Genomic DNA, 13,879 nt, shown 5'->3' with positions numbered 1-13,879 from the left:
AATCTATTACTCATGAGCGGTATCGACCCGTCTCTCGGAACAAATTCAGCAACACACACCTGTGTACCCCGCTCCTCCCACAGGTGAATCACCACTCACCCCAGGGAAGTTTATCACACTGCGTTCTCCAGGATAAAACACGGAATATGACACATACATAAACTCCCCGTGGTTATCCCGTTCCTATACAGTAATGCAACAATGATATTGTTGCATTAATGCATTTACGATGGTTTGGGGAGGTAATATGTGTGACGAAAGGGAGATAAAGCGCATAGGTAACTTGTATGGGGAGGGATACAGTTGGGGATAGACGTGGATAGGGGGGAGCCTGAGGGAAGGACCCGTCAGGGTCACCCGGAGCAGGTGGGAGGCGATCAGTGTGTGGATAGACGCTGTGGAGAGTGGATGTGTGTCGCTCGCTCCTCCTGTCCTTTACCCATGTGATTCACAACTTTCTCGCCGTCTTCCTAATACACATTGAATGAGGGAAGAAAATGAGTGTGTCTCGTTTTCGTGTGTGAGTGCATCATTATCTCGCGTGTGTGAGGGGTGGAAATGAATGGGAGGGTGAGGGAGATATCTCTATATACCAGTGTAACCTCCAGTTTTTTTTTTTGGGGGGGGAGGAGGGGCTGGTCAGGAAGTGCTGACGGGATATTTTCCGCTAGCTGGCGAGTGTTTTTTTTTTTACAACAAGGAAGTGCAGGAGTCATGCACTTACCACCTGAGATAAGTGTGTTATTGCAAGGTTCCGCTAGTGCCTTGTTGCAACGGCATTGTATCGTTAACATAGGATTATTAGATTTTTGTCTCCGAAGTGATAAGGCACCTAAACTACTGGGAACAGTTGAAGATCCTTGATCTGTATTCCCTGGAACGCAGGCGAGAGAGATACAGGATAATATACACTTGGAAGGTCCTGGACGGATACCAAACCTGCACACGAAGATCACTCCATATGAAAGCAAAAGTTTCGGCAGGAGAGGCAACATTCCCCCAGTGAAAAGCAGGGGCGCCACGAGTACACAGAGACAACACAATAAGTGGCCGGGGCCCAAGACTTTTCAGTTGCCTCCCAGCATACATAAGGGAGATTACCAATAGACCCCTGGCTGTCTTTAATAAGGCACTGGACAGGCACCTAATGTCAGTACCTGACCAACCGGGCTGTGGTTCGTACGTCAGCTTGCATGCGGCCAGCAGTAACAGCCTGGCTGATCAGGCCCTGATCCACCATGAGGCCTGGTCTCAGACCGGGTCGCGGGGGCGTTGACCCCCGAAACCCTCTCCAGGTAAACTCCAGGAGGGTCCGGAATCGTTCCCCGGCACGGGTGAAACGTTGGTCATGTTTCCTCACACCTACTGTCCCTGTTCACCTAGTAGTAAGTAGGTACCTGGGTGTTAGTTGACTGTTGTGGGTGGCATCCTGGGGGACAAGATTAACCTAAGTTGAAAGAAATGCTCTGCATAGCCTGGGACTTTAGTTATAGCATGCCAGTGATGACAGCTATGGTCTGTAATCGTTGTATCAAGTACTTATAGAAATAAAGACTATTATTATTATTATTATTATTATTATTATTATTATTATTATTATTATTATTATTATTATTATTATTAACAGAGAACTGACCTCAGTTCCCTGAGGTCAGTGGTCAAGAGAGGTCATACCTGTCCTGAGTGTTACAGAGCACCACGGCTTGCTTTTGTAGTGTCTTAGAGACATAGTTCAAGGTGTTGAAGGAGGAGGTTCTGCCTCTCACGGAGGAAAATAAGAAGCTGAAAATTAGCCTGGAAATAAGTCACTTTGACTGTTTTGGGTCATCCTAGGTTCTCTGCTGCTATGTATGATAATCTACGTAACTATTTGTGTATACCTGAATAAACTTAGCAGTATATGTGAGGTGGCTGGGGTTAGTGAAGGGAGATAGGTTACAAGCAGTGAGAAGATTGACAGGTGTTACAAGTGGGAAGAAGTTTACAGTAAAGGAAGAAACATCAATGTGAAGAGTGTTAAAAGAGAAGATTTGAATGTAGGAAATTGCTTCTCTGTTCTCCAGGACGAATGTAACAGATATAGGAAGGTGAGACAGAGGGTGTGTTTCCCAGGAGCTGGTGTTGGTGACATAGTTAACAGGTTGGATAATATCAGGTCAGGTAATTGGAACAAGTCCATTATCTGCCTCAGTGCTGGTGGAAACGATACTGGAAGGGCATGTGACAGGAGCTGTTAGATAAGTACAGGTTAACTATAGATTTAATTAGGTGTAGGGGGGGTTCCGATCATACGTAGCATTTTGCCTAGAAGAGGAGTGGGCAGTGAATGGATGTCTAGGGCATTTTGTGTAAATTATTGCCTAGACAGGTACTGCAAAGAACTTGCAATCCAGTTTATTGACATACAGGACAGTTTTGATGGCAAACATGATATGTATTCAATAGATGGGGTACATCTTTCTGGGGGAGGAGTGGTATCGGTATCAAATTCTGTCGGGGAGGCCGATGCTGAGTTCTCTAGGACTTTAAATTGATAAACGATAGAGGTATGGGTGTGTGTGGGAAACTAATGGGCTACAGAACGAGGGATGAAAGAAGTAAGAATTGCCAAGATACCTCAGGGATATGTTCAAGGGGCATTATTCATAATAAATTTATTAATAAAAACAATGGAATTATTCAACAAAGAGAGACAGTAGAAGGGAGCGACTTTCTTGATACGAACCAGGATTACTTTTTTAAAACAGTTTGTGACAGAGCTAGCTAGAAGAAACAACCTGCTTGACTTAGTTCTTGCCAACAAGGAATCACTAATTAATAATCTTGAGGTTAATGATGAGACTGGGAAAAGTGATCACTAATCATTCATTCTCAATATATCATGGAATTACCTTTATAACTACATCCAAGTCAAGGTCCTGATTCTCGCTTGGCGATGTCATAGGACTGAGGGATTATCTAGGCGGAGTGACCCGGTGTGACCTGACAAGTCATTATCCTGTGGGTCAGGAAGGCGATGATGGTTGTTAATGTGGCATTTTCAGAGCATAGTTCAAGCCGCCCAGGCAACTTATGTCCCAAACTGGAAAATTAGATCAAACAAAAATGACCCAGAATGAATAAACAATAGATTATAACATCTCATAGGCGTTTACAGGCGAATCAAAAGAGGAGAGTGGCACTTAAAAATCAATATATTCAGTTAAAGAGAGAAAGGAGAAAATAAGAAAAGCCAAAAGTTAAAGTCGCAAGGGATTCGAATCCCAAGTCAAAAGGTTTCTTTATAGGAGTAAGATTAGGAGATAGATAAGCTCAGTTCAGCTTACCGTCAGTGACATGGAAATGTGTACAATCTTCAACACTTATTTCCTCTCAGTTATTATGCTCGAAGTAACTAGAGAAATTCCTGAAATCAAAAATTACATAGGCTAGGACGAAAATAAGTTATGCACCATTAAAATCACTAGTGACATGGGGTTCAGACGAATAGACAGATTAAAACCAAACAAATCCCCGGGCCCTGATAAACTGTTCTCAAGGGTTTTAAAGTAATGTAAGGAGAAACTTAGCAAACCATCAGCTAGTCTTTTCAACATATCACTACAAACTGGCATAGTGCCGGATAAGTGGAAAAATGGACTCCAGGCTGAGTGACTGACTACCTCACACTCCTCATCTTCCCCCGTTTCTCTGCACTGGACTGAAGAAACCACTGGCTGGCGAAAAGTTCCCAGAATAAAGATACCTAAGTGTTTGCACAAAGTGTCTTATTTATTAAGGAGTATAAATAACAGGAGTCCTCAAGCTATTCTACAACTCTAATTATCGTAGGTTAGGCCTCACTTAGATTGTGCTGCACAGTTCTGGTCCCCATATTACAGAATAGACATAATTGCGCTGGAAAACGTACAGAGAAGGATATTATAGTTGATTCTATGTATCAGAAATCTTTCCTACGTGTATAGACTGAGGGCACTGAATCTGCATTCTCTGGAAAGACGTAGAATTAGGGGGGTACATGACTGAGGTGTAAAAATTAAAGACGGAAATAGATATAGAGATTATTATTATTATTATTATTATTATTATTATTATTATTATTATTATTATTATTATTATTATTATTAATATTATTATTATTAATATTATTATTATTATTATTATTATTATTATTATTATTGTTGTTGTTGTTATTATTATTAACACTGAAAACTTCAGTTGAAAGACAGATTACGAACATCTTAGGTACTCGACAAATCACTGTTCTCTCTCTCTCTCTCTCTCTCTCTCTCTCTCTCTCTCTCTCTCTCTCTCTCTCTCTCTCTCTCTCTCTCTCTCTCTCTCTCTCTCTCTCTCTCTCTCTCTCTCTCTCTCTCTCTCTCTCTCTCTCTCTCTCTCTCTCTCTCTCTCTCTCTCTTTGCTTCTTCATTCTTTGGACATTCTCTGACTCATTACATAAATTGCTGCGCATTATGACTACCCTTGACATGATCAGGTAGCACGTTTCACTCGTTTATCTCTGTGTATTAGACGGTCTACACATGTTAGTGGTTTAATCCCGACAAGTTGTTGATATGTAAGACACGTGTTCCATAGTTAAGCATTTTTATTCTGAAACGTTTCGCCTACATAGTAGGCTTCCTCAGTCGAATACTGCTATTCTCCTCTACATTCTGCTGAAAAAGCCTGCTGTGTAGGCGAAACGTTTCGGAATAAAGATACCTAACTGTCGTAGTAGAAGAGGTTGGAGGCTTGGCCACCTACTGTAGTCACTACAAAAGATTTTTTTTGGATTCCCGTCTACATAAGCACACTGATTACAGCCAGTCGTTCCATTTAGTACAGTACAGGCTGCCTGTAGTGCCTAGCGTCGACAGAATTTACCCCCGAGATATTCCGGACACTGATTTGTGAGCGATGTTGTTCACATGGGTGAGTTTCATTTGTTTTACTCTGTCAATTTAGATATTCCCAGTTGTTGTAAATTATCCTGGCATGAAACACACCGTCATATTTCGGATTATTTGTTTCTCTTCGCTTATTTTGTTACTTCAAAGAACTACGGGGGGAAAAAAACGAGAAAAATGTGCATGACACTGTATGAGAGCTGGTAGACACCGTGCTTGAGCTGGTAGGCACCGTGCCTGAGCTGGTAGGTACCGTGCCTGAGCTGGTAGGCACCGTGCCTGAGCTGGTAGACACCGTGACTGAGCTGGTAGACACCGTGCCTGAGCTGGTAGACACCGTGACTGAGCTGGTAGGCACCGTGCCTGAGCTGGTAGACACCGTGCTAGAGCTGGTAGACACCGTGACTGAGCTGGTAGGCACCGTGCTAGAGCTGGTAGGTACCGTGCCTGAGCTGGTAGGCACCGTGCTAGAGCTGGTAGACACCGTGACTGAGCTGGTAGGTACCGTGCCTGAGCTGGTAGACACCGTGCGAGAGCTGGTAGACACCGTGACTGAGCTGGTAGACACCGTGCCAGAGCTGGTAGACACCGTGCTAGAGCTGGTAGGCACCGTGACTGAGCTGGTAGACACCGTGCTAGAGCTGGTAGACACCGTGCTAGAGCTGGTAGACACCGTGCTAGAGCTGGTAGACACCGTGACTGAGCTGGTAGTCACCGTGCCTGAGCTGGTAGACACCGTGCCTGAGCTGGTAGACACCGTGACTGAGCTGGTAGACACCGTGCCTGAGCTGGTAGGCACCGTGCTAGAGCTGGTAGACACCGTGCCTGAGCTGGTAGGCACCGTGCTAGAGCTGGTAGACACCGTGACTGAGCTGGTAGACACCGTGCTAGAGCTGGTAGACACCGTGCTAGAGCTGGTAGGCACCGTGACTGAGCTGGTAGACACCGTGCTAGAGCTGGTAGACACTGTGCCTGAGCTGGTAGGCACCGTGCCTGAGCTGGTAGACACCGTACCTGAGCTGGTAGACACCGTGCCTGAGCTGGTAGACACCGTGCCTGAGCTGGTAGACACCGTGCCTGAGCTGGTAGACACCGTGCCTGAGCTGGTAGGCACCGTGCCTGAGCTGGTAGACACCGTGCCTGAGCCTGAGCTGGTAGACACAGTTCCTGAGCTGGTAGACACCGTGCCTGAGCTGGTAGACACCGTGCCTGAGCTGGTAGACACTGTGCCTGAGCTGGTAGACACCGTGCCTGAGCTGGTAGACACCGACCTGAGCTGGTAGACACTGTGCCTGAGCTGGTAGACACCGTGCCTGAGCTGGTAGGCACCGTGCCTGAGCTGGTAGACACCGTGCCTGAGCTGGTAGACACCGTGCCTGAGCTGGTAGACACCGTACCTGAGCTGGTAGACACCGTGCCTGAGCTGGTAGACACCGTGCCTGAGCTGGTAGACACCGTGCCTGAGCTGGTAGACACCGTGCCTGAGCTGGTAGACACCGTGCCTGAGCTGGTAGACACCGTACCTGAGCTGGTAGACACCGTGCCTGAGCTGGTAGACACCGTGCCTGAGCTGGTAGACACCGTGCCTGAGCTGGTAGACACCGTGCCTGAGCTGGTAGACACCGTGCCTGAGCTGGTAGACACCGTACCTGAGCTGGTAGACACCGTGCCTGAGCTGGTAGGCACCGTGCCTGAGCTGGTAGACACCGTGCCTGAGCTGGTAGACACCGTGCTAGAGCTGTCTCTAGAAAAACATTAACCTTGCATTAGTTTTTCTCCACTACATTGTTCACTAAGAACCGTCACCTGACATTCATGGATCAAAGGTGACAGTGAGAGAGACTTTTCCTTTCTCACCACCTTAAAATTATTTACAATTTCAGTTTAAGTCTGGAGTCAGCAAGTATGGCTTTAGTTTTCCGTAGTGAAGAGGTAGTCAGTCATTAACTATCTACTACGAGACTAGTTAGAGTAACACAAAGTTCAGCTGCATCCCGTGGGTGTTTTCCTGAGACGTCGTTGTCATCTCAATGTTCTCATGTGTGTATATATATATATATATATATATATATATATATATATATATATATATATATATATATATATATATATATATATATATATGTATGTCGTGCCGAATATGTAAAACTGGTCAATTAGCAAGAACTCATTTAAAATTAAGTCCTTTCTAAAATTTTCTCTTATACGTTTAAAGATATATATTTTTTCAATATTGTTGATGTAAAAAATTATAAATTTGCACCAAAAGGAACTTAGAAAACTTACCTAACCTTATTATAACAAGAATAATTTATTTTAGCCTAACCCAACTAAATATATTTTAGATTTGTTTACAATAATTTAATACTAAACAAACAGAGTGAAATATATTTTTTTCGTTAGGTTCAGAATGATTTTGGCGAAATTATTGCATACACAAATTTTCACTTGTCCTATATGGCAAGATGAGCGTTGCTATTTAAGCCAAGATCGCAAGTTCTGCCTATTCGGCACGACATATATATATATATATATATATATATATATATATATATATATATATATATATATATATATATATATATATATATATATATATATATATATATATATATATATATATATATATATATATATTATATATATATATAATCCTGGCGAAGAACTCTTCCTTGGAACTACCGCATATACTCAGCCTCTTCCCTTCTTAATCCTAATTACCCTTCCAGTCCCCAGGAGCTGCCTCACCCTTACGAAACTAACGCTTACCCGCAGAAAAAAAATCGTCTGGGATCGGAACTGCATCTGGGTTGCAAGGCACAAATCAACCTGCATATTCAACGCAGGTGAAGCTGACATTACGCCACAGCGTTGCGGTCAACTGCTGTTGCAGCAAGCAGGAATATTGACCACTCCTGCACGTGATCTCACTCACCAACACTAGGAGTGAGTCCTTATATCAATGGTATACTGTGCTGTCAAGCTGATAAATACCAGTGCCACTGTACAGCCCAAATATGTTAATACGACGGAAAAAACGAGACACAGATGAAGTATAATACAATTATTTATTGACAACGTTTCGCTCACACAGTGGGCTGTATCAGGTTGCGAATCAAATCTGTTTGTAATTTGATAAAGAGCACAGTGTGACGATGCCTGCAACTGCTGCACCTCGCTTGGCTCCTGAGTGAGCCGCCATCTTCCTGCCTGTGCTTCAGATGCCTCAAGACTTCGCTGATTTTTCAACTAAGTTGAGGGACTGATTACCTCGTCCTCTACTGTCTCTGTATTGGACTGATGAAGCCACTGGCGAAACGTCTCCAGAATAAATAGTGTTAATGTTGGTAGAATTTCCGACAATATGTCAAAGCAAAAGGACACAAGTGCAACTAGTGTGACATTTTATTGTGGCAACGTTTCGCTCTCCAGGAGCTTTATCAACGGCTTGATAAAGCTCCTGGAGAGCGAAACGTTGCTACAATAAAATGTCATATTAGTTGCACTTGTGTCCTTTTACTTTATAGAATAAATATAGCCAAGTGTTGCACATGATGAAGTGTAGACCATGGAGACATGATGAAGTGTAGATCATGTAGACATGATGAAGTGTAGACCATGTAGACATGATGAAGTGTAGATCATGGAGACACGATGAAGTGTAGATCATGGAGACATGATGAAGTGTAGATCATGGAGACATGATGAAGTGTAGATCATGTAAACATGATGAAGTGTAGATCATGGAGACATGATGAAGTGTAGATCATGGAGACATGATGAAGTGTAGATCATGGAGACATGATGAAGTGTAGATCATGTAAACATGATGAAGTGTAGATCATGGAGACATGATGAAGTGTAGATCATGGAGACACGATGAAGTGTAGATCATGGAGACATGATGAAGTGTAGATCATGGAGACATGATGAAGTGTAGATCATGGAGACATGATGAAGTGTAGATCATGTAGACATGATGAAGTGTAGATCATGGAGACATGATGAAGTGTAGATCATGGAGACATGATGAAGTGTAGATCATGGAGACATGATGAAGTGTAGATCATGGAGACATGATGAAGTGTAGATCATGGAGACATGATGAAGTGTAGATCATGGAGACACGATGAAGTGTAGATCATGGAGACATGATGAAGTGTAGATCATGGAGACACGATGAAGTGTAGATCATGGAGACATGATGAAGTGTAGATCATGGAGACACGATGAAGTGTAGATCATGGAGACACGATGAAGTGTAGATCATGGAGACATGATGAAGTGTAGATCATGGAAACATGATGAAGTGTAGATCATGGAGACATGATGAAGTGTAGATCATGGAGACATGATGAAGTGTAGATCATGGAGACATGATGAAGTGTAGATCATGGAGACACGATGAAGTGTAGATCATGGAGACATGATGAAGTGTAGATCATGGAGACATGATGAAGTGTAGATCATGGAGACACGATGAAGTGTAGATCATGGAGACACGATGAAGTGTAGATCATGGAGACATGATGAAGTGTAGATCATGGAAACATGATGAAGTGTAGATCATGGAGACATGATGAAGTGTAGATCATGGAAACATGATGAAGTGTAGATCATGTAGACATGATGAAGTGTAGATCATGTAAACATGATGAAGTGTAGACCATGGAGACATGATGAAGTGTAAACCATGGAGACATGATAAAGTGTAGACCATGGAGACATGATGAAGCGTAGACCATGGAGACATGATGAAGTGTAGACCATGGAGACATGATGAAGTGTAGATCATGGAGACACGATGAAGTGTAGATCATGTAAACATGATGAAGTGTAGATCATGGAGACATGATGAAGTGTAGATCATGTAAACATGATGAAGTGTAGATCATGTAAACATGATGAAGTGTAGACCATGGAGACATGATGAAGCGTAGATCATGGAGACATGATGAAGTGTAGATCATGGAAACATGATGAAGTGTAGATCATGTAAACATGATGAAGTGTAGATCATGGAGACATGATGAAGTGTAGATCATGTAAACATGATGAAGTGTAGATCATGTAAACATGATGAAGTGTAGATCATGGAGACATGATGAAGTGTAGACCATGGAGACATGATGAAGTGTAGATCATGGAGACATGATGAAGTGTAGATCATGGAGACATGATGAAGTGTAGATCATGGAGACATGATGAAGTGTAGATCATGTAAACATGATGAAGTGTAGATCATGGAGACATGATGAAGTGTAGACCATGGAGACATGATGAAGTGTAGACCATGGAGACATGATGAAGCGTAGACCATGGAGACATGATGAAGTGTAGATCATGGAGACATGATAAAGTGTAGACCATGGAGACATGATGAAGCGTAGACCATGGAGACATGATGAAGTGTAGAGCATGGAGACGTGACGAAGTGTAGATCATGGAGACATGATGAAGCGTAGACCATGGAGACATGATGAAGTGTAGACCATGTAGCTAAGTATAGACCATGTGGATATGAAGTGTAGATCATGTAGACATGAAGTGTAGACCATGTAAACATGACCAGCTGAGTGGTAACGAACAACAATTATATACATAAATGTCCAGGGGGGTTGAGGGACGGGGGTGAGGGAGGGAGGGGGTGAGAGAGGGAGGGGGGGTTAAAAATGGTTAATTTCTCAAGGTTGTGGGAGTCGTCACTATTCGTTCCCATATGTCCGTGATGTATGTCCGTGATGTCCATCCGTGATGTACGTCCGTGAAGAATGTCCGTGATGTATGTCCGTGATATGTATGAGTTACACTATGTATGTGGGATGGATGGCTGTGTGGGCACACAGCGTGGTGTATATGTCGTTATTTTATCTGTACTCACCTAATTGTGGTTGCAGGGGTCGAGACTCAGCTCCTGGCCCCGCCTCTTCACTGATCGCTACTAGGTCCTCTCCCTCTCTGCTTCCTGAACTTTGTCATACCTCTTCTTAAAACTATCTATGGTTCCTGCCTCCACTACTTCACTTGCTAGGCTATTCCACTTCCTGACGACTCTATGACTGAAGAAATACTTCCTAACGTCCCTGTGACTCGTCTGAGTCTTCAGCTTCCAGTTGTGACCCCTTGTCCCTGTGTCCCCTCTCTGGAACATCCTGTCTCTGCCCACCTTGTCTATTCCCCGCAGTATCTTGTATGTCGTTATCATGTCTCCCCTGACCCTTCTGTCCTCCAGTGTCGTCAGTCCGATTTCCCTCAACCTTTCCTCGTACGACATTCCCCTGAGCTCTGGGACTAGCCTTGTTGCAAACCTTTGTACTTTCTCTACCTTCTTGACGTGCTTGACCAGGTGTGGGTTCCAGACTGGTGTTGCATACTCCAGTATGGGCCTAACATACACAGTGTACAGTGTCTTGAACGATTCCTTATTAAGGTATCGGAACGCTATTCTCAGGTTTTCCAGGCGCCCGTATGCTGCAGCAGTTAATTGGTTGATTTGTGCCTCCGGTGACGTGCTCGGTGTTATGGTCACCCCAAGGTCTTTCTCCCTGAGTGAGGTCTGTAGTCTTTGTCCACCTAGCCTATACTCTGTCTGCGGTTTTCTTTGCCCCTCCCCAATCTTCATGACTTTGCATTTGGCAGGGTTGAATTCGAGAAGCCAGTTTCTGGACCACATGTCCAGCCTGTCCAGGTCTCTTTGCAGTCCTGCCTCATCCTCATCCGATTTAATTCTTCTCACCGGCTTCACATCATCTGCGAATAGGAACACTTCAGAGTCTATTCCTTCCATCATGTCGTCTGCATATATCAGAAATAGCACTGGTCCTAGAACTGACCCCTGTGGGACCCCGCTCGTCACAGGCGCCCACTGTGATACCTCTTCACGTACCATGACTCGTTGTTGCCTCCCTGTCAGGTATTCCCTGATCCATTGCAGTGCCTTTCCTGTTATACGCGCCTGATCCTCCAGCTTCTGCACTAATCTCTTGTGGGGAACTGTGTCAAAGGCCTTCCTGCAGTCTAGGAAAATGAAATCAACCCACCCCTCTCTCTCGTGTCTTACTTCTGTTACCTTGTCATAAAACTCCAGAAGGTTTGTGCGTGTGTGTGTGTGTGTGTGTGTGTGTGTGTGTGTGTGTGTGTGTGTTTGTGTGTGTGTGTGTGTGTCACCACTCCTATATAACACATTCACACACGACTATTGGATATCCTAGCTCCTTGCACACAAAACATCCTTTACTCCCTCCCTCCAACCTTGCCTAGGACGACCCCTACCCCGCCTTCCCTCCACTACAGCTTTGTACGACCTCCAAGTCATCCTATTTTGCTCCATCCTCTCTAAGTGTTTAACCCGCCTCAACAACCCCTCCTCAGCTCCTTTTAGCAACTAACAACACTTATATGAATTGCGGGTAAATTGTGCACACTTAAATGCAAGTTAAGTTTATATTGTACACTCTTAAGTGCACGTTAAGGTTACATTATGAGCTCCGATGCAACGAGCTCTTGGGAAAACATTTATACTCCATTATCATAATTACTGGAGAGCAATTATACTAGGGAAAAGTCAAGTGATTCCATTGATTACTGTCGACTCTGTTATTGACAGGATTTTGTTGAGTGACGCTGGGAGCGTTTTGCTCTTACTATTTTGTTCCGCATATTGTTAAATCCAGAAGCGTCGTACAACACTTGGGGAATATGGACAGAGGGTGAAGATGAGCGGGAGGGGGAGGGGAGTTTTGATATGGAGAAGGGGAATGATACTCCGATTTCTTGGAGTTAAGGAAGGTTTTGTTATATAATAATAATAATAATAATAATAATAATAATAATAATAATAATAATAATAATAATAATAATAATAATAATAATAATAATAATATTTAATTTCTATAAGTTCATATACAAGGTATACAGGCCTACCTGACGTCAATGACACTACTATACAGAAAGCCCCTTATTATGCAGAGCATTTCGGGCAAATTAGGTCAGTTTTGTACCCAGGATACGACCCACACCAGTCCGCTAACACCCAGGTTCCTATTTTGCTGATGGGTGAATAGGGAAAACAGGTGTCTTAAGGAAACACGTCCTAATGTTTCCAACCGTACTGAGGATCGATCCCCGGACCTCAGTGTGTGTGCTGAGTGCGCTAGCTAAGGATTTTATGTTACTTGATTGTACATGAGTTTTGTTGAAATGGATTTTTTGTTTACAGCTTGTGTGTTGATTAAGCTGAGAGTGTGTCGCAGCTGAGAGTGTGTCGCAGCTGAGAGTGTGTGCCATAACTACCAGCTGCCCTCACCTTCCCCTACCCAGCCACCACGATCTAGCAACCATGGAACTTCTCACAACCAAAATCGTGGCTCTAACCCTGATGGGGGCTCTCTCTCTCTTCTTCGGCTTGCTGCCCCTCCGCATGAGAGACTTCCTGGCGCAGGGCAGCAGGAGGAGAGAGAGGATCGTCAGTGGCTTCCTGTGCTTCGGTGGGGGAGTTCTTCTGGCCACAGTCTTCATTCACATGCTACCGGAGACCAGGGAGAGCTTCAAGAGCGCCTTCCAGAGGAAGGTGCTGACTGCCGGAGCTGACTACCCACTGGCAGAACTTGTCACCTGTGCAGGGTTCTTCCTGATCTACTTCGTCGAGGAGTTTGTTCACAAGGTAGGTACCCAGTTCCTAAGGTGGAAGATTAGCTTGTTCACACGGTTGGTACTCTGTTCCTAAGAAACAAGATTAGTTGGTCCGTCAGGTAGGTACTTTGATCGCGAGATAGGACTCGTTGCACCACCGACCATATGGATCAACAAGTACCCCTCTCCACCCCTACAGTCACTCGCGTGTTAGTAAACATGGCGCTATAGGTTTCTCTGTCCAGCACACCAGCCATAGAGCTAATTGCACCACTGAAGAAGATAATTTCCCTTTACTCACACAATAGCAATAATATCCGAAAAAACAGCAACAGCCTGAT

The 13,879-nt window shown here is 44.0% G+C and overlaps 1 protein-coding gene across 2 annotated transcripts in view; it reads left to right on the top strand.

Moving 5' to 3' along the window:
* The first annotated feature begins 387 nt into the window (after positions 1–387).
* LOC128688264 (zinc transporter ZIP1) overlaps positions 388–13,879 on the top strand; it is a 112,221-nt gene continuing 98,729 nt past the window's right edge. The window contains exons 1-2 of one of the 2 annotated variants that reach the window (XM_070086621.1): positions 388–520; positions 13,126–13,569. In XM_070086621.1, coding sequence (XP_069942722.1) covers positions 13,246–13,569 — 324 coding nt within the window. In that variant the 5' untranslated portion in view covers positions 388–520; positions 13,126–13,245. Of the gene's footprint in view, positions 521–626; positions 1,296–13,125; positions 13,570–13,879 lie in introns of those variants that run through there. The other variant, XM_070086622.1, reaches the window with a different exon arrangement.

Source organism: Cherax quadricarinatus, chromosome 19 (assembly GCF_038502225.1).
Source record: "Cherax quadricarinatus isolate ZL_2023a chromosome 19, ASM3850222v1, whole genome shotgun sequence".
Classification (NCBI taxonomy): domain Eukaryota; kingdom Metazoa; phylum Arthropoda; class Malacostraca; order Decapoda; family Parastacidae; genus Cherax; species Cherax quadricarinatus.
The sequence above is the reverse complement of the archived record's forward strand: the minus strand, read 5'-3'. Positions and strand labels throughout refer to the sequence as shown.